Source organism: Pan troglodytes, chromosome 19 (assembly GCF_028858775.2).
Source record: "Pan troglodytes isolate AG18354 chromosome 19, NHGRI_mPanTro3-v2.0_pri, whole genome shotgun sequence".
NCBI lineage: Eukaryota > Metazoa > Chordata > Mammalia > Primates > Hominidae > Pan > Pan troglodytes.
In genome coordinates, this window is record NC_072417.2 from 80,545,327 (window position 1) to 80,567,115 (window position 21,789).

General features: G+C 45.7%; 1 protein-coding gene across 4 annotated transcripts in view; it reads left to right on the forward strand.

Annotated features, from left to right (window-relative positions):
* PITPNC1 (phosphatidylinositol transfer protein cytoplasmic 1) overlaps nt 1-21,789 on the forward strand; it is a 312,787-nt gene that overhangs the window by 187,529 nt on the left and 103,469 nt on the right. For all 4 annotated transcript variants that reach the window (XM_063799225.1, XM_063799224.1, XM_001164285.8 and 1 more), the window contains one exon: nt 8,436-8,507. In XM_063799225.1, coding sequence (XP_063655295.1) covers nt 8,436-8,507 — 72 coding nt within the window. The remainder of the gene's footprint in view (nt 1-8,435; nt 8,508-21,789) is intronic.

Consider the following 21,789-nt stretch of genomic DNA (forward strand, 5'->3'; position numbering starts at 1 on the left):
TGAGATGATAGGAGAGCTCCTGCCTTGACTCCCTGACTTCTTCCTAACACTGCTACTGTTTTTAGGGGGTTGGGGCAAAATAAACACTGGGTGTAATTAAGTGAATATTTTCTATGATGCTTTCTCTGCTTTATTCTCCCTGCCAAGCTGTGCCTTTAGTCAAGAAGAGGGAGAGAGAGATAAAAAAGAAAAGATTTTTCATGAGAAAGAGGATTCCAGACCTGGAGTGAGCCCAGAGGAGGAAGAAGAGGTGGAGAGGGACAGAAATGACTCACTGATTTCCCCCAGGCTCCAGGGACAGGCGTGCTTTTTTGCCTCCCCCTCTGCCTGTAAGCGGAGTCATCTCTGTGGCCTCAAGGGTTCCCAACTTCTGTTTTATGCTTCTGTTTCTTAACTTCTTTGAGCCTTGGTTTTGGCGATTGGGTTGAGTGAACCAGCGGACGTGCACCCTTTAGATCTAGGAAAGAAAATAGTTCACGGAGATCCTGGTAGAGTTTTTGTTCCCTGCATGAAGTCAGCAGGGGGCCAAGGGAAAGCTCAGAGAAGAGGCCAGTGGAAGGGGCACCTGCCCAGAAGGAGCTGCCAAGGATGGAGCCTGGGACACGTGGTGACATTTCCTCAGCAGCAGAGCAGGTCAGGGATTCAGAGTGAGTCTGGAAGAGCCCAGATCTGCTCTGTGGTTTGGCTGCCTTCCTTGCCATGGGAAGAAGCCATCAGGTGTCCTGTGGATGCCTTTCCGGAAGCCTCTGCATCCTTGCATCTTCATAGTGGAGGATCTGCCTTTGACCCCAGCTCAGCTTTCTCGTCCACATTGCCTAGGAGGGTACAATGGAGTGGACCAACATCTCTCCAGCATCTGCCAGGCGCTGCCTGGCCCTGGACATTCGTTATCTCTTTTCATTCTCACTCCACAGCTTTGAGGTTGCAATTGTCTCCATTTGATAGATGAGGAAACTGAAGCTCAGAGGGAATCGTGAATTTGCCCCAAGTCACACAGTTTGTTGGAAAAGAAGCTGCGGTTTGAACTGAAGTCTGTTTTACTCCAAAAATCTGTATTTTTTTTTTTCACTACTAAATCATCATCCTCCCTCTCTGTGGGTTAGGTGCCTGCTGCTGCATCTGGACACCAGATAATGACAAGCTTGCTGACATCAGTTACTAGTAAATATCACCCTGGGCAATAAGCAGTGGCCATTGATTGACAAAGCAGGTGGCATCATAGGTGGAACTAATAAGTCAGAAAAAGCACCAATTCCTCCTTCCCTTGCACTTGCTTGAACCTCAAAGTCGGTGATGCTTTACTCAGATGAAAACCAGATGGGTGATTTGGAAGAAGGCAGCCAGCATGCTGAGTGTTGTGTTGGTTTTCTCTTGCTGTGTAACAAATCTCCCACAAATTTAGCAACTTAACACAAGTGGCTGGGTGCAATGGCTCATGCCTATAATACCAGCACGTTAGGAGGCTGAGGTTGGAGGATCGCTTGAGCTCAGGAGTTTGAGACCAACCTGGGCAACACAGTGAGAGCTCATCTCTACTAAAAGTAAAAAAAATGAGCTGGGTGTGGTGGTGCATGCCTGTGGTCCCAGCTGTTCAGGAGGCTGAGGCGGGAGGATTGCTTAAGCCCAGGAGGTCAAGGCTGCGGCGAGCTGAGCTATACTGCATTCAAGCCTGGGCAACAGAATGAGGCTCTGTCTCAAAAAAGAAAAGAAAAGAGAAGAGAAGAAAAATAACACAAGTTTGTTATCTTGCAGTTTCCATGGGTCAGGAGTTGGAACACAGGCTAGCTGGGTCCTTGGCTCAGGCACTCACCAGGTAGAAATCAAGGCATCAACCAAGGTTCTAGTTTCACCAGAAATGCAGGGTCCTCTTCCACACTCACTGGTGGTTGGCAGGATTCATTCCTTGTAGTTGAAGGATGGAGGTCGCGTTTTCTAGCTGGTTCTTCTCCGGCTGTCACTCTCAGTTCCCAGTAGACCTCTCTTGGGTCCTATCCACGTGGCTATCTCACAACTTCAAAGCCAACAATAGAATCTCTGCTTTTTCTAAAGTGAAGTCTTGTATACTGAGACAGAGTCTCAGGAGTGACTGACTGACTTGTCTTTTTGCTATCAATCAAAAGCTGTGCTCCCTCTGAAGGTTCTGGGGGGCAACCAGGGGAGTGACAGCCCATAATATCCCCAGGTCCTGCTCACACCCGAAGGGAAGGATTACACAGGATGTGTGCACCAGTGGCTGGGACTCTGGAGGCCATCTCAGAATTCTGTCTGCAGTGGCTTTTTCAGTCTTTCCTTCATATGCTGTGGGCCAAATGGGACTTTAGACATTCAGCATTTCCAAATGACTGTTCCTTAGAGAGCACGGGATGCTTCAGCAGCCCTTAGACATCGTTTTCTGTTTTAGCCAATGGCTGATGACCCTAGTGTCTCTCTTCTTGGAGCAAGTTCAGGTGTGGTTACATCAGGGTTCCCAACATTTTTTCCACCCCCACACTCCTGACAGATCCCTCGGTGATATAGAATCCCTCCACCCAAGGACATTTATCAGGATCTTTAGGGAACAGCGCATATTTTGAGAAAAAGTCCAGGGTTGGAAAGTGGGGTTCCCATCTCCCCATTGACATTGAGAATGACTAGGTTAGATGGTATATTCCTAGTGGAAGCAAAAGTCTTAGTTACAGAGAGCATTATTTGAGCAAACCTAAACTAAAGGAGATGCTTTAACACCTGAAGAAGCTGGGTAAAGAAGAAGGGGGGTGACTTTGATGACCACCATTCCTAGTGGTGCTGGTATTAGGGGGGCACCCTCCTGTTAGAGTGTGAGCTTACCACATGGTTGGTGAGCCTGGGACACAGATAGCTAATGGTAATGGTGACAAAGGAGATCCGTGCTGTGATAAAGGGACAAAAAGAATGCTGCCAGCATGCATGGGATAATCATTCCGAAGTGGTACTTGAGATGGTCTTTGAGTAAGATTTAGGAAAGAAATTTCGGGCTGAGAGTACCATGGCCCAAAAAAAAAAAAAAAAGACCTGACAGCAGGAAGTTTTCCAGGGAAGGGGGAGTGGACCTAGATTTAGGGTGGGTCCAAATCCAGTGACTTTTGTCCTTGTAAGAAGAGAAGAGAGCACAGAGACCCAGAGGGAAGAAGGGGATGTAAAGACGGAGGCAGAGACTGGAGTGATGCCCCCACTCCCGGTGCCACCAACAGCTGGAAGAGACAAGGACAGATTCTCTCCCAGAGTCTTCAGAGGTAGTATGGCTCTGCCAACACCTTGGTTTCAGGCTTCTGGCCTCCAGAACTGTGAGAGAATAAATTGCTGCTGTTTTAAGCCACGCAGTTTGTGGAATTGGCTACGATAATTCTGGAGTACCAGTACAGTCAGGGAGAACATTCGCGTTCAGTCTGGACCTTTCAAGTTCGATGAACCTGTAGGGTCTTTGTTGGGGATGGCCAGTGGGCACCTGGAAATGTGAGAGGAGTTGGAATTTGAGATGTTGATTTGGGAGGCATCTGCCAAAAAAGAAAAAAAAAACATGAAAAGTCAGAAGCAGATGAGATCACCAGGGGAGAGGGTTTGGATCAAGAAAAGAGGCTGTAGGTAGGGTAGGACCTGAGGAATCTCCTGCAGGGAAGGAGTGGAGGAGGGAGGAAAGGCTGAACTGCTGCTCAGGATGGAGGAGTTGCTCAGTCATATTGCAGTGTAGAGAGGTCTCCAGGGTGCAAATGGAAGAGTGATGCTGCTTTGGAAATCCTTCGATGATCAGGTGGGAGGTGGAAAAAGTAGAGACAGGAAGCACTGAAACTGAATACTTTTTTTTTTTTTTTTTTTTTTTTGAGATGGAGGCTTGCTCTGTCGCCCAGGCTGGAGTGCAGTGGCGCAACCTCAGCTCACTACAACCCCCGCCTCCCGGGTTCAAGCGATTCTTCCCGCTCAGCCTCCCGAGTAGCTGGGATTACAGGCATCTGCCATCATGCCCAGTTAATTCTTGTATTTTTGTAGAGATGGGGTCTCACCATTGGCCAGGCTGGTCTTGAACTCCTGACCTCAGGTGATCCACACACCTCGGCCTCCCAAAGTGCTGGGATTACAGGCATGAGCCACCATGCCCGGCCACTGACTACTCTTTTAATAAGTTTTTTTATGAAGACAGAGAGAGATATGGAATTGATTATAGATGGGGGAAGAAATAGGATCAAGGGAACTTTGTGCTTATTTATTTTTTAAGACTGTGTCTCTTTTCATTATATTTTTAGGCTGTGGGAAGGAAGCAGGGAAAAGATGCAAATAATCAATGAAACAAGGTTCCAGAGAAGAGCTTACAAATAATTTGTACTGTGCACCTACTGTGTGCCAGTCACTGTGCTGGGGTTTAGCTGTGTGATCTCATTGATCTTCTGAACACTCCTACAGAGTGGAAAAGGATTGTCCCCATTCTCCACCTGGGGCAACTGGGGCTGAGAACAGTAAAATAACTTGCCCAGGTTAATACATCTGGATTTGAGCCCAAGTCAGCTGGCTCTGATGTCTCAGTGCTTTTCATTATATTATTTCTCCACTGAAAAAGAGGAGAATATATCTCTCTCGGATTCACAAAGAATGAGAAACGTAAAGAAATAAGCAGATATGTAATGGAGGAAAGGGATGTGTCAGTGTTTCTATCATGCAGTTCATGTCCTCATTAAACTATGACTCAAAGTGATCAGCTGCAAGGGAGAGGGGAGAAAGGGTGAAGCCAGGCAAGGGACCTTGAGAGGGTAGGGGATTTAGGATAGATCAGTGGATGAGATATAACAGGGAGCCAATCAGGAAGAAATAAAAGACCTTGCTTTAAAGCTAAGCTTCCGCTAGGATTAGTGGGCTGGATTTTTGGAGAAACCAGCCTGCATGGGGGAGGCAGGAGGTTATCTTAACATGGACATCACCCCTGAGAGATTTCAGTGACGGCACTGAAGAAGCTCAGAGCCACAGATAATTCTGATTTTAACTCAAGACACCCGCACACCCCAGGACTCTGAGAACGAGTCATCAGACATCCCAAGGGGATTATCAGCCCCAACCACCTGCCGAAGGAGAAAGTACTGACCCGCTTGGAGTTACCAGGAGCTGTTCTCTGGCCACCCTGCTGAAGCCAGGTGCACTACTCCTAGCCTCGTGGCAAGGTTGCCATTCTGATATGAAAATAACCGAAGTCCCCACTCAAAAATAACAACATCTGCTAATTTGCATGGGAGTTTTGCATTTCATAATTGGGTTTAATACGCAAATGCTAAAATTCATGCGTTGGGCTAGCTAAGTGGTTTAGAGGTTCAGTGGGTAAAAACTCCTCACAGTGTTCCACTCCAGTGCACCGAGACCCACACCCACGCTCCACCACTCTGTTCTCTCCCCACTCCTTGGTTTGACTCTCATGTGAATTATGGGATAAAAAATACAAAATCGATTTACCTAAAGGCTTGTCGTGTCTAAGAGGGTCTCAGCCAGGGCATCCCCCCACGTTCTTGTGTCTGCTTTGGGGCTCTGAATCCTCCAGCGTCTTCATTTGAGATGAGCAGCTGCTCCTTGGTGCTACCTGAACCCGGGTGTAAGGGCAGCGGTTATGGAGTGAGAAGTTTGAGAGGAGACAGCAGAGAAGGTGTTAATGAATAATCGCAGGGCCTCGTTCTCCATAAAGGCAATTACTGGGATTGATTGTTTCCGTGTTTCCTTAGTCACGGTTCAGATCCCTTGTTTCACTCAGATTAAGACAGATGCGTGCTGAACGCGCCCTGGCATGTGATGTCAGGAGAATTATCGATGGCACGTCCCAGGCCTCTGCCTTCTCGTGCAGGTGCCACCAGGGGTCTCAGCTGGGCCGAAAGGGGACCGTGGTCATTGTGCGGCTGAAGCATGTGTGTGCTATAGCCAGGTGGTTTTCCAGGTTGAGCATGCCTCAGCATACACTGGAGGGCTTGGTAAACAGACTGCTGAACCCCACCTCCAGAGTTTCTGATTTAGTTGGTCTGCTGAAGAATTTGCATCTTTCTTTCTTTCTTTCTTTCTTTCTTTCTTTCTCTCTCTCTCTCTCTCTCTCCCTCCGTCCCTCCTTCCCTCCCTCCCTCTCTCTCTCTTTCTCTCTCTCTCTCTCTCTCTCCCCCCACCTTCTTTCTTTCTTCCTTTCTTTTTTTTTTTGAGACTGAGTCTCACTCTGTTGCCCAGGCTGGAGTGCAATGGCATGATCTCAGCTCACTGCAACCTCCACGTCCCAGGTTCAAGCGATTCTCGTGCCTCAGCCTCCCAAGTAGCTAGAATTACAGGGGTACACCACTACACCTGGCTAATTCTTGTATTTTTAGTAAAGACGGGGTTTCACCATGTTGGCCAGGCTGGTCTCAAACCCCTGACCTCAGGTGATATGCCCGCCTTGGTCTCCCAAAGTGCTGGGATTACAGGCATGAGCCACCGTGCCTGGCCAAGTATTTGCATTTCTAACAATTCTGGGCTGCTGGAGCTGGTCCAGAAACTCCTCTTTGAGAACCACTCAGTATGGTGAAGAGTATGGACACTGAGACCTGGCCACCTGGCTGCATGAGACTGTAGGCCATTTACTTACCCTCTCTGCACCTCCATCTCCTCATCTTTAAAGCAGGGGGGGATGGTAATAGTACCTCCTTCACGGGATTGTTGCCAGGAATAAATGAGTGAGAGCATCAGAGCATTTGTAGCAGTGTCTGGTATAGACAGTATATGAGTACTGGAATCATGTATAAGGGATCCAGCCTCTTGGGACTGTGATGCTATCAGGCCAAGTCTGGTTTCCCCAACACCCACAGATCCCAATGCAGGTGCTGGGTCATTTTGCCCATTAGCTGTCAATCCCATCTCTGGTGGCCAAGAAAGTTAATGCCCAGCTTAGGGCTAGCTAGAGCGTGGTTACACCAACATCCATCAAAATTCTCTTCTTAAGCCACCTTAACCCTTCACATCTACTGAATGCATAGGACTTGACTCAGCGAGACTGGGGCTGTAGGGCTGGGTTGCATTTGGGGTTTCTGTCCCTCGTGTGGACAAAGACAAAGACAGGAGCTGCCTTTTCTGGTTCCGTTTCTACCCATGGATGCTGTCTGCTGAATGCATTCTTGCTCCCCAGTATTATACATTTTTAAAACATCATTTTATTAATATTTAACCCTCACAGTGTTGCTCTTAGGTAATAATTATTACTCCTGTTTTAACTCTGTTGGGGTTCAGAGAAGTTAAATGACTTATCCAAATTACATATTAAAAGCCAGGTCTCGCCTGGATGCAGTGGCTCATGCCTGTAATCCCAGCACTTTGGGAGGCCGAGGCGGGAGAATCGCATAAGGCCAGGAATTTGAGACCAGCCTGGGCAACATAGAGAGACCCTTGCCTTTACCAAAAAAAATTTAAAAATCCGCCAGGCATGGTGTCACACACCTATAGCTGTAGTCCCAGCTACCTGGGAGGCTGAGGTGGGAGGATCGCTTGAGCCCATAGGTCAAGGTTACAGTGAGCTGTGATTGCACCACTGCACCCCAGCCTGGGTGACAAAGTAAGACTCTGTCTCAAAAATAAAAATAAAAAGAAGGCCGGGCGCCTGTAATCTGTAATCCCAGCACTATGGGAGGCCAAGGTGGGCAGATCTTTTGAGCTCAGGAGTTCGAGACCAGCCTGGCTAACATGGAGAAACCCTATCTCTACTAAAAATACAAAAATTAGCCGGGCTACACGGGAGGCTAAGGCATGAGAATCACTTGAACCTGGGAGGTGGAGGTTGCAGTGAGCCGAGATCGCACCACTGCACTCCAGCCTGGGCGACAGAGCAAGACCCTGTCTCAAAACAATAAAAAATAATAAAATTTAAAAATTAAAAATAAAATTTTAAATTTAAAATAAATTAAAATTTTTTTTTATTTTACTTTAAAAATAAATTTATGTTTTAAAAATTAAAAATAAAAGCCAGGTCTGTCTGACTTCAATAATCTATGACTTTAAAGTTCTACTATATCCCCTTGCTAATGTTATATGAGCATTTATATAAAGATTAAGGCTGGGTCCCCAGGAATCCAGCAATGGTAGCTGCTCCCCAAAAGTAAGCTCACCAGAACTGGAACTCGCGTGATTTAGGGGTTTGCTTTTCTAAAGCTTATGCTAGGAGTCACAGAAAATATTCCTTTTGGAAATGTTCTCTTCAGGGACTTGCCCTCTACTGCTGGTTATTCTCTGTGGCCCGACCTCTGTCTGGATGAAACTGTGTTCATTGTCCTAAAGGCGGCTTTCCTTTGTCTGAATTTGGATATTGACTTAGTATCTTAACATTTCTGCTCCGGGACGGTGCTCGCAACCAAATGGCCAGGAAAGTATTCAGAAGCTCTGCTGAATATAGGAAGAGAGAAAAAATGTTATGCTAATGAAAGTTTTCTTTTCTCCCACAGTGTTCCTTTCTGCCGAAATTCTCCATTCATATAGAAACCAAGTATGAGGACAACAAAGGAAGCAATGACACCGTGAGTAGCCCCTCCTTCCATGCTGCGCTCGCCTCTTGGGCTCTGAATATCACAGCACTTCTCGCAGCCCCTCTGTGACCAGGGCCAGCAGTGGGACCTGTGCCTGGGACCTCAGAGATGTTCTGGCCTTTGGATTCTGAGGGTTATTTCCCTGGGACTTTTCCCGGGAATTCTTTTGTTGTCTAGCTTTTCTTTCTTCTCATTTTTATGTACTTTCCCTGGGCTTCTGAGCGGAAGCCTCTGACCTGGGGTGATTGTCATGGAGATGGAGAGGATGACAGGGCACTTGGAACTCCAAGATTTGGTTTCTGATCATTGGACAGAGTACACATCTTCTCAATGCCTATTAATATCTACTTCGGAAAGGGAATACAATCAAAGATATGTGTACACAGAAAAGGAAATACAGTCAGATGTATGTGTGAACAGAAAAGGAAATACAGGCCCGGTGCAGTGGCTCACGCCTGTAATCCCAGCACTCTGGGAGGCTGAGGGAGGCACATCACCTGAGATCAGGAGTTCAAGACCAGCCTGGCCAACATGGCGAAGCCCTGTCTCGACTAAAAATACAAAAATTAGCTGGGTGTGGTGGTGCACACCGGTAATCCCAGCTACTTGGGAGGCTGAGGTAGGAGGATTGCTTGAACCTGGGAGGCAGAGGTTACAGTGAGCCGAGGTTGCACCACTGCACTTCAGCCTGGGCCACAGAGCGAGACTCCATCTCAAAAAAATAAAAAAAGAGAAAAGGAAATAGAATCAGATGTGTGTGTGCATACTGCATGCATGCTTACTTACACACATGCGGTGTATGTATACACCCACACATCCTACCTTAAAATCAGGGGGTACCCCCACAAAATATTTACCTCCTGAGGCATTCTGACTTTTACTAAATTTCAGCCAAGTATTTTGCTTATTAGTGTTGGGTAAAACCCATCTTCTGACCTGGCTTTTACCCCCAGGCTCTTTCTGTTTGGGCAGTACATTTCTAACTTCTCTTTTCTTTGGGGGTGACTGTTTTGACCTACCAAAAGCCTCACCTGGGATTAGGCTGTGGGTTCCCTCAGGACCCATTGAAAGGAAGAACCTGGATCTAGAAGCTTCGGGGCTTCCCCAGAGTTCATGGAACTTCCCAGAGGAGAGAAAAATACAGCTGGCAGAAGTACTATCCTACCGCCATGTTCAGGAACCCCATCGTTAGTGTCTCCTTGAAGTGGCAGCCCAATGGGAAATGTTTAGGGCCATTTTCCTTCACAGCCTGAAATCACAGGCGCGTTGCTGGCCAAATTCATCAAAACCACCATGCCTAAAACAGTGTCACACTGTGTTTCAACTTGAATCCTTGTAAAATAGTGATTTTTTTTTTTTTTCCTGATTAGAAAGCAGGCTGGGCGCGGTAGCTCATGCCTGCAATCCTAGCATGTTGGGAGGCCAAGGTGGGCAGATTGTCCGAGCTCAGGGGTTCAAGACCAGCCTGGGTAACATGGCAAAACCCCATCTCTACTAAAAATACAAAAAATTAGCCGGGCGTGGTGGCGCATGCCTGTAATCCCAGCTACTCAGGAGGCTGAGGCAGGAGAATTACTTGAGCCTGGGAGGCAGAGGTTGCAGTGAGCCCAGATCGCGCCACTGCACTCTAGCCTGGCAACAGAGCGAGACTCTGTCTCAAAAAAAAAAAAGTTAATACATGGCTATTCAAACTTGGAGAATGCAAAAAGAAAGTATTGAAAAAAGAAAGGAAAAACCAATAGCAATCCCACAATTTAGAGATGACTTCTGTTAGCAATTTGGTTCATGTTGCAGATTATGGACAAATTTATTTTTTAACCAATTCCTCCTGAATTGAATCATATAGTATGTTATTTTTAACATGCCCTGAAGTATGCTTCCCTATAATGATTTTTCCTGGCTGTACCACCTTCCATATTTCAGTGTACTTCATTAAACAATTGCTGGTCACTGGATATTGAAGTAAGCTTGACTCTTTTCACGTAGCTGTGGACTGTCATGAAAAGGATAATAAAGTTCAGTTGCCCGAATTGCTTTTCCTGGCATAATATGAAAATATGGGGGAATTTTTTTTTTCTTTATAAGACAGGGTCTCGCTCTGTCACCCAGGCTGGAGTGCAGTAGCACGATCTCAGGTCACTGCAGCCTCCACCTCCTGGGCTCAAGCAATCCTCCCACCTCAGCCCCCCTACTGGGACTACAGCACACACGACCGTGCCCAGCTAATTTTTGTGTTTTTTTTAGAGACGTGGTTGTACCATGTTGCCTAGGCTGGTCTCAAACTCCTGGACTCAAGCAATCTGCCTGTCTTGGCCTCCCAAAGTGCTGGGATTACGAGCGTGAGCCACCATGCCTGGCTGGAAAAAAATTTTTTAAATATCTTTTAGTCTTTCCAAACAAATTTCCTTGCTTTCTCTCTTTTTCTCTATGCCTCTATCTCCATGAGTTCATTCAAAACAGCTCTCCATTTGAAGCAGTGTAGAGAGGCCAGGTGCTATGGCTCACACCTATAATCCCAGCACTCTGGTAGGCTGTGGTGGACGGATCACCTGAGGTCAGGAGTTTGAGACCAGCCTGGGCAGCATGGTGAAACCCCATCTCTGCAAAATTAAAAATTAGCCAGGCGTGGTGGCACACACACCGGTGGCTGCAGCTACCTGGGAGGCTGCAGTGGGAGAATCACTTGAGCCCAAGAGGTCAAGCCTTCAGTGAACCATGTTTGCACCTCTACACTCCAGCTTGGGTGACAGAGTGCCACCTAAAAATAAAAAAGAGGTGCAGAGGGGACACGTGGCCTCACTGTGATCCCTATAGATTGGTGGGACCACTGTAATCTGGTTTATCCTCTGCCCAGTTCAAATCATCCCCAAAATTCATATGGTTATTGTGTATTATTATACATCCTTTTTTGGCAGGTGCTCAGGTTTTTTGACTACTCTTCTAGGAATTTAAAATAACAGGTTATCCACCTTACAATCAGGATCCAGGCCCATGCCAAGGGCCAGGCCCCTTTGAGACTTAGGCTGGCCTGCAAGAGAAGCACCTATCACCTATTCACTCTGTGCAGTCCTTGGACACAGTTTGCTTCCTCTAGGAGAAATCTCAGCTGTTATAGCCTGGCTTGCCTCCCTCTCCCCAGAATGTGGACTCTGGAACTGCCCAGGGGACCTGCTGCTTGTCTGCCTGTCATGGCACCCAACTTGCCCAAGCCCCAGTCCTGCCATCTTGTTACACTAAAGAGGCCCTAAATGTGTTTTTGGCCCAGTTGCCACCCCCTGCCCCCCAGCCTCTGCTTGACCCTGCTCCACGGACCCCAGGTCTTGCTCCTGAGGCCATTGGACCACACGGCCCAGCCCCACTTCATTAGACTTCTTTGCCAATTTGCCCTCCTCTGTTTTACATATTCAGTGGCTGTTGGTTGTCCAGCAGATTCAAAGTTGGTCCCAGAAAGGCAGAAAAGGAGTGTTGCGCCGAGGCATGGTGGCTCACGCCTGTAATCCCAGCACTTTGGGAGGCTGCGGTGGGTGGATACCTGAGGTCAGGAGTTTGAGACCAGCCTGGCCAACATGGCGAAACCTCGTCTCTACTAAAAATAGAAAAATTAGCTGGGCATGGTGGCGTGCACCTGTAATCCCAGCTACTCAGGAGGCTGAGGTTGGAGAATTGCTTGAACCCGGGAGGCAGAGGTTGCCGTGAGCAGAGATCGCGCCACTGCACTCCAGCCTGGGTAACAAGAGTGAAACTCTGTCTCAAAAAAAAAGAAAAGAAAAGGAGGGCTGCATCCGTTTCCATTCATACTTGTTAATACTTCAAAATCTGAACATAAGAAGTATATATTTATCTAACAATTCTTTAATTACTAAACGCTAGCTTTATCTAGCCAGGGATTCAAAACTGGTGTTTTAAGCCAAGGCGTGTGCTGGTGTGCTCTTTTTCTGTCCTGGGTTGAGTGTGGAGTTTTTGGTGGGAGGCAGAGTTGCTAAGGAAAGCAGTGCAGTAGTGGATAATTCTCTTGTCTCACCGCGTTTCCAAACTATTTAATAAACTCAGTTCATTTCTTTGCACTTTCTGGGTGTACACTCTTATCATTCAGCTACCATCCTTCATACTGCTATCTGCACTGTTTCCTCCCCTACCTGCCAAAAATTTAATGAAATTGATGACGATAAGAAGCAATAATTAAATTGAAAGAGGCTGCTGATAGTCATATTGATGATAGTGGTTGAATCGAGTACATGTTGTTATCCTATTATCAATTACCATATAAGTAATTTTTTGACGTGACCCAATATCTAGTAAAAAAAAAAAAATAGTGGCAGTATGAGTAAATATCTTCCTTGTTAAAAATAAAACCAGTATACGTATGATTGTGAAAACCTGCAAACTGTGATTACATTAACCAGGATGCAATGGGGAAGTTGTCTTAAACTGAGGCCCATTTATTTTATGCACATACTTATGAGAATTATTTGGGCCTTCATTAGTGCTAGGGAGGAGGGCACCGTGCCAAGGTAAGGTTCCGTTGTTTATCCAAGGCCATAAATCTAGGCCTGTGAGAGTCCGTGCTTAGCACTGCCTGGTTCAGCTGAATGAGAGGCTGCTCATGTGGTGACGGCTGCCAGGTTACTGGTGTTCAATGGGGTTAATGGGGGCAGCCTTGCTACTTTACTTCCTCTTCCAAACAAAGCAGGCACCATTTAAAGCAGTGGTTCCCAGCCTTGGCTGCACATTGGATTCACCTGAGAAGTTTTAACAACTCATGCCTGGGTCCCAGCCCCTGGGATTTTTATTTAATGGGTCCTGGGCGCAGGCTGGTCTAAACCAGCCAATAAGCATGAAGGACAGAGCACTCACTTCCAGAACACCAAATTCTCCAGCTGGCAGTGTGTGCAGTTTTAGAGTCTACCCTGAGGCTGAACCTGATATGTTCCCTCAGGAGACATTGGCTATGCTGTCCCCACCCCTGAGAGGGTCTAGACCAGCAGTTCTCAATCACAGCTGCCTATTAAAATCACCTGGGCCAGGCGGGGTGGCTCACACCTGTAATCCCAGCACTTTGGGAGGCCGAGGCGGGAGGATGGCTTGAGCTCAGGAGTTTGAGACCAGCCTGTCCAACATGGTGAAACCTCGTCTCTACTAAAAATACAAAAATTAGCTGGGTGTGGTGGTGCATGCCTGTAATCCCAGCTACTAGGGAGGCTGAGGCAGGAGAATTGTTTGAATCTGGGAGGCGGAAGTTGCAGGGAGCCGAGATCACGCCACTGCACTCCAGCATGGGCAACAGAGCGAGACTCCTTCTCAAAAAAAAAAAAAAAAAAAATCACCTGGGAAGCTTTAGCCATCACTGATGCTGCTGTCCCAGCCCTGGGGATTCTGATTTCATTGGTCTGAGGTGGGGTTGAGGCATTGGGATTCTTTTTTTTTTGAGATGGAGTCTCACTCTGTCACCCAGGCTGGAGTGCAGTGGCGCGATCTCGGCTCACTGCAAGCTCCGCCTTCCAGGTTCACGCTATTCTCCTGCCTCAGCCTCCAGAGTAGCTGGGACTACAGGCGCCCGCCACCATGCCTGGCTAATTTTGTGTGTGTGTGTGTGTGTGTGTGTGTGTGTGTGTGTGTGTGTGTGTGTGTTTAGTAGAGGTGGAGTTTCACTGTGTTAGCCAGGATGGTCTCGATCTCCTGACCTCATGATCCGCCCGCCTCGGCTTCCCAAATTGCTGGGATTACAGGTGTGAGCCACCATGCCTGGCCGGCATTGGGATTTTTACAGCTCCTCCAGGTGAATCTAAGGGGCAACAAGACTGAGAACTATAGATTTAAAGAAATTGTAAGTGCTATTTAAAACCAACACTTAGGAAAACAAATGTCTTCACTCCTTTATACTCCTGGAAAATAGGACAGTTTACAAAAGGCATATGTAAACCCCACTCCATTCCACTCCCACTCACACAATAAAAAGACCTGAGTAACATATGTGTTCTCATTAGCCACATATCACCAAGGACATTATTTCTTGGCAAAGAAACTCCTCTGATAAAATGAAGAGAATGTCCAGTTTAGTTCCTGGAAACATGAAGCTCTGTCTTTCACAGGGGTCTCCTTGGAGGCTGCCTAAAAGAAGTGTCTGGAATGTATTTCATTTCTAGCTCCTCTGTGTGGTAATGAAAGAACACAAAGTTGTTCTTTGTGAAACAGAAAGATCAGTATTGAAGTTCCAGTTATCACCATAAGCCTAAGGCTTGGTTTCTTTATTTAACAAAAAAAATAGGATAAATAATGCTTCCATCAGGGTGTAGAGGATGCATAGAGGTTCATTTACATGGAAGCACTTCATAAACTGTAAAGTGCCATGCAAATATGAGACATGATTACTGTGATGGCCACACCTCGGGATTAACTGCACTCATGATGATTTCCCAATGAGACTCTGATTTTGTCTCAAGTGTCAATGAACCATTTGCTGTTCAACAAGTTTTGAGCACCTACTATGTCCCAGGCATTAGGAGAAGGATCGGGGATACAGCATTAAGACAAACCAGCCCTCCAGGCCGGTTGCAGTGGCTCACGCCTGTAATCCCAGCACTTTGGGAGGCAGAAGCAGCCAGATCACCTGAGGTCGGGAGTTCGAGATCAGCCTGACCAACATAGAGAAACCCCATCTGTACTAAAAATACAAAAAATTAGCTGGGCATGGTGGCGCATGCCTGTAATTCCAGGTACTCAGCAGGCTGAGGCAGGAGAATCACTTGAACCTGGGAGGCAGAGATTGCAGTGAGCTGAGATCGTGCCATTGCACTCCAGACTGAGCAACAAGAGTGAAACTCCATCTCAGAAAAAAAAAAAAAAAAACCAAACAAACCAGCCCTCCATTAATCATGGAGTAGGGGAAGCAGATAATAGGCAAGTAAACAAACAAAAGAATTGCAGCTGTGCTAAGTGCTAGGAAAGCTATAAACAGACTAGAGGGAGCTCAGCCTGAGGCCATGTGGTCAGAAAGGCCCCTCAGAAGACACAAGTCCACTTGAGGCTTGAGTATGGGAAGGAGCCAGCCCTATGAGATATATGTTCCCCCACCCCAAGTTCATACGTGGAAGCTTTAGAATGTGACTGTGCATGGAGACAGGACCTTTAAAGAGGGGATTAAGTTAAAATGAGGCCATTAGAGTGGGTCCTAATCCAGTCTGACTGGTGTTCAGATAAGAAGAGAACACTTGGGCACATAAAGAGACTCTAGGCTGGGTGTGGTGGCTCACAGCTGGAATCCCAGCACTTTGGGAGGCTGAGGCGGGTGGATCGCTTAAGCTCAAGAGTTCAAGACCAGCCTGAGCAACGTGGCAAAACCCCATCTGTACATAAGAAATGCAAAAACTAGCCAGATGTGGTGGTGCACACCTGTAGTCCCAGCTACTCGGGAGGCTGAGATGGAAGGATCACTTGAACCCAGGAAGCAGAGGTTTCGGTGAGCCAAGATCGTGCCACTGCACTCCAGCCTGGGTGACAGAGAGAGACGCTGTCTCAAAAACAAACAAACAAGCAGACTCTTTGGGTGCAACACGTGAAGACGTAGGGAGAAGGCAGCCATCCGCAAGCCAAGGAGGAGGTCTCTGAAGAAATCAACCCTGCAGGCACATTGATCTTGGACTTTCAGCCTCCAGAGCTGTGAGACAATTAATTAGATTTTGTTGTTTACACCACCCAATCTGTGGTGTTCTGTTATGGCTGACCCCACAAACTAATGCAGGGAGCAAAGGCCCTGGCCCCTAACACAGCCTCACATATTCCAGGAACTGTTGGAAAACCACTAGCTAGAGCATTAGGAGTGAGAATAAGTAGACTGGCAGGAACTGAGTTTGAAAATGTAGTAAAAGCTAGATCACGCAAGAGCTATGGGGCCACGGCAGAGTGTGGATTTCAGTGCAGTGGGAACTTATTCAAGGATTTTAAACAAAGGAATAACAAGATACTGTTCGTGGAGTTTTTTTAAATTTTTTATTTGGGGATAATTTTAAATTTATACTAAAGTTGGCTGGGTACAGTGGCTTATTTTCCAGCACTTTGGGAGGCTGAAGCGGGCAGATTACCTGAGGTCAGGAGTTTGAGAACACCAGCCTGGCCAACATGGTGAAACCCTGTTTCTACTTCAAAAAAAAAAATTAGCTGGGCGTGGTGGTGCATGCCTGTAATCCCTGCTACTCAGGAGGCTGAGGCAGAAGAATCACTTGAACCTGGGAGATAGAGGTTGCAGTGAGCCAAAATTGTGCCACCACACTCCAGCTGGGGCGACAAGAGCAAAACTCCATCTCAGAAAAAAAAAAAAATGTATACTAAACTTGCGAAGATTGTGCACAGGGTTCTCAAATACCCTCTACCCAGTTTCCCCCTACGTAACCATGATTCCACTGCCAAAACTACAGACTTCATTCAGATTTCACCAGTTTTCCCAATAATGTACTTTTGCTTCTGTTCCAGAATCCAGATTAGGACACCCCATTACATTGGTTGATTTATGTTTTAAAATGTTTGCTCTGGCTGTTCTGTGGAGAATTAGTGAAAGGCAAGACCGGAAGCAGGGAGTCCAGTTGGTAGGCTATTGGAATGATCCAGACCAAGATGGTGGTTTGAGCTGGAAAGATGGCAGAGGATAAAGAGGGGAGGAAGGGATCTATTTTGAAAACAGAGTGACTTTCTGTTAGAATTGATGCGGGGCATGAGAGGGGAACAAAAGAGGGATGATCTCAGGCTTTCTAGCTCTGCCTAGTGGCCCTGGGTAAGTGGTGGTGCCGTTGCCATCATGGGAAACAGTGGAGGAGAAGCAGGTTCTGAGAAGAAAAGCAAGAGCGCCATTTAGACATGATGACTTTCACATACCAATGAGACTTCCAAGTGGAAATGAGGGGTAAGAAGTTGGATACTGGCCAGGTGTTGTGGCTCTCACCTGTAATCCCAGTGCTCTGGGAGGTCAAAGCAGGAGGATCGCTTGCACCCAAGAGTTCAAGGCCAGCCTGGGCAACATGGTGAGACCCCCATCTCTACAAAAAAAAAAAAAATTTAATTAGCTGGACATGGTGGCACACACCTGTCATCCCAGCTACTCAGGAGGCTGAGGTGGGAGGATTGCTTGAGCCCAGGAGGTCAAGGCTTCAGTGAACCATGATCAAGCCACCGTACTCCAGCCTGGGCAACAGAGCGAGACTCTGTCTCAAAAGAAGGAGAAGAAGAAGTTGCATATGTATATGAATCTGGCATTCAGAGAGGGATGTGGGTCATGATTTTTATCTAGGGAGAGGAGTGACAGAAAAGAGAAGTTTCTAGATGCTCCAAGATAGAGATTGCCCAGGTCCTAAGAAGGACCTTCTGATGGCTTCCAGGTCCAGCTTCTCATTGTTATATTTATTCCTTGGTTAAGACTAATTTTCAATCACTGAGCTGTGCTTGATTTTAGGAAATAAACGATCTCATTAATTTAACCACAAAGATTTACTTAGAGAGATCTAATTTCTCCCCCTGGGTGCCTCCTTCGGGTAAATTGCATAAACATCTCAATGTCTTGACTGGGCTCAACTTGCATGGCTTTGGAAAGAAATGTTCTCTTCCTGACTACAAGTAGCTTCCCCTGGAAGTTACCAGCTGACAAAGAGAGAATTTTATCATTTCAGGAGAGCTATATTTATTGAGGCTTGCTATGACAATAGTCATCGTGAAGTTTGTTTTCTTTCTTTTTTATTTTTTGAAACGGAGTCTCACTTTGTCTCCCAGGCTGGAGTGCAGTGGCGTGATCTCACCTCACTACAATCTCTACCTCCCAGGTTCAAACGATTCTCTTGCCTCAGCCTCCCGAGTAGCTGGGACTACAGGTGCACGCCACCACACCCAGCTAATGTTTATATTTTTAGTAGAGACGGGATTTCACCATGTTGGCCACGCTGATCTTGAACTCCTGACCTCAAGTGATCTGCCCGCCTCGGCCTCCCAAAGTGCTGGGATTACAGGCGTGAGCCACCGTGCCCAGCCGTGAAGTCTGTTTTCTAATTAGCATAGTAGTCCCTGCTTCTCCGAGGTTTCACTTTCTGCAGTTTTAGTTCCCTGCAGTCAAATGCAGTCCAAAAATATTAAATGGAAAATTCCAGAAAAGAACAATTCCTAAGTTTTAAATTACATGCTGTTTTGAGGAGCAACATGAAATCTCGTACCGTCCTGCCCCACCCCACCCAGGGCACGAAGCTTCCCTTCGTCTGTCAACTCTGCTCTGTATACGCTACACGCCTGTTAGTTACTTAGTAGCTGTCTCGGTTATCACATCAAAAAAAAAAAAAAATAGAGCGTGTATAGAGTTTGGTACTATCTGAGGTCTCACACATCCAGTGGGAGTCTCAGAATATATCCCCCTCGGCCAAGGTCGGGGACAACTGCATTTGTATTTGTAACTCCAAGAGGACAACATAGATGGATGGATGTTAACACATTTCAAAATGTACTAAAATTAATTTGTAAAGCAGGAGTGCCAGTGGGAACTGCAGAATCCATATTTACAGGTCTCTGGAGCTGATTATCTCTTCCTTAAATGGCTTCTAATTGAGGATTACAGAAAGAAAAAAAGCATTTGCTTTATTTTTAGACGTGATCTCTGATGTCTTCAACTTTTATCGTTCTGTTTTTAACCTTAGATTATTATAACCAGCCACCTACAAAATCTGCAATTTTCTCTAATAAGTCAGCACCTGTTAAAAAGGAGGTTGCACAAAACACTCCCATTTGCAGTTTGGAAGGATTATTATCTACTTTGGTCTGTGAAGTGGAAAGTCAATGTTCTTATTCAATCTGTGTCTAATGGTATCATTTTGAGGACAATGGAAAACAGATCATGTTTGATTCCTTAAGATGTGGCCACTGCTATTTGTGGTACAATTTGTGATCTGAGAGCTGCATGTAAAAAACACATGAGCAAAAAGAATATCCAGCACACACGGGCTCGCTTTCTGATTCTCAGAGGTATAGTGACAACACAGCTTACCTCTGCATTCAAAGAAGCTAGAACTTACCGCGGATAATCATTAGTAGAAGACAACTTAAAGTAGTGTCTGCTTTCTGGCTAGGCCTGATTCACAGGTGCTGTGATAAATTCAAAAAGACCTGCCTCCTCTGATGTGCTAGTATCAAGGGTGAGGGAGACAGTTAACCAAACTGGTCAAAAGCATTGTCAGCAAAGACCTGGTGCTGAATCATGTTGGGAAACAGGAGTTTGGAGCTAGAGAGGCAATACCAAGTATCAAGATCTGAATGTCCACTTTGTAACCACTGCAGTAATAATCGACTCAAAAAAAAAAAAAAAAGCCATCAATGGATGCTAAGACCGTTGAGCAAAACAAGTATTGGGTACAGGATATATCACCACCAATGCTGGGCGTGTTAGCTCACACCTATAATCTCAGTACTTTGGGAAGCCAAAGTAGATGGATCATCCGAGGTCAGGAGTTCGAGACCAGCCTGGCCAACATGGTGAAACCCCATCTCTACTAAAAATATAAAAAATAGCCAGACGTCATGGCACATGCCTGTAATCCCAGCTACTCGGGAGGCTGAAGCAGGAGAATCTCTTGAACATAGGAGGTGGAGGTTGCAGTGAGCCAAGATCATACCACTGCACTCCAGCCTGGGTGAGAGAGTGAGACTCTGTCTCAAAAGGAAAGGAAAGGAAAGGAAAGGAAGAACAGGAAAAAAAAGACATGCAGAGAGGACAAACCAGAAAATAATGAGATTGGCTACCTACAGCAGGGGTGTGTGGAAACGGGGTGGAGATGGAGAGAGAAGCACTACCTCTGGGAGTATACCTTTTGAATCATTCAACTTTTGAAATCATGTTAATGTTTTCCCCACTCAAAAATAATGAAACCAAATCAACAGGGATTAGGCAGGGGGTTGGTGGGGTGGAAGATACTAAAATAGAATTAAAACAGAAATAAATGAACCTAACTGTATTTTAAAAGAAATAAAATAGCCACACTGAAAAGGAGAGAAAAAGACCTTTCCCAAGGAATTCTCAATTACACAGCACTTTGACTATGTATCCTCAGTCAGAAGACAATAAGAATTGTAAACAAATATTGAATTCTAAGTAATAAGTTTGTTTCTTACTGTAGTATGGGCTAATAGTACTGAAACTATTTTTTGTGTAATTCAAGTTTGAGCAAATACACAACCCTAGGGCCTACCTGTAGAAGAAAATCACCATTTGCAACTATCATAATAGTAATTGATTTAATAGTAAACATCATTGAATGCTAAAACTAGTGTGTGAAAAGTTTGATGAGGAACAGTATATTTACATGGACTAAGAGTATTTCTCTGCAAGTGACTTACTAATGGAAAATGGAAATAGAAATAATTTTACAATAGACAGCCAGGCACAGTAGTGGCTCACACCTGTAATCCCAGCACTTTAGCAGGCCGAGGTGGGTGGATCACCTGAGGTCAGGAGTTGGAGACCACAGTGAAACCCCATCTCTACTAAAAATACAAAAAGATTAGCCGGGCGTGGTGGCGGGCACCTGTAATCCCAGCTACTGGGGAGGCTGAGGCAGGAGAATCACTTGAACCTGGGAGATGGAGGTTGCACTGAGCCAAGAATGTGCCATTGCACTCCAGTCTGGGCAACAAGAGTGAAACTCTGTCTCCAAAAAAAAAAAAAGAAAGAAAGAATTTTACAATAGACAAACCTGGTGTATACCACCTTAACCAAATGTCTGTAACGTTATCAATCCTGGAACAAACTAGCATCAGAAATGATATGATGTCCTGAAAAAGACACATCACCTCTTTAGTGTTCTTGTCAAAAACAAACAAACAAAAAACCCATAAGCTAAATCTAATCATAAGGAAACTTTACACAAACTCAGATTGATGGGATTCTATAAAATAGCTGGCCTGTACTCTCCAAAATTGTTGAGGTCATGAAAGACAAAGAAAGGCTGATGAATTATTTTAGATTAAAGAAGACTAAAGAGATGAGACAACTAAATGCAGTATGATCCTGGACTGGAACCTAAACTGGAGAAAAAGAGCTCAAAGGATATTACTGGGTAATCGGCAAAATTTAAGTAGGGACTGAGGATTAGATAATAGTATTATATCAATGTTAAACTTCCTGATTTTGATCGTTGTTTTGTAATCAGGTGAGAGACTGTCTTTATTCTTAGGAAATTCATCCTGAAATATCTAGAGGTCAAGGGACATACCTGCAATGTTTTCTCAAATGTGAAAGACAAAGCAAAAGAAGCAA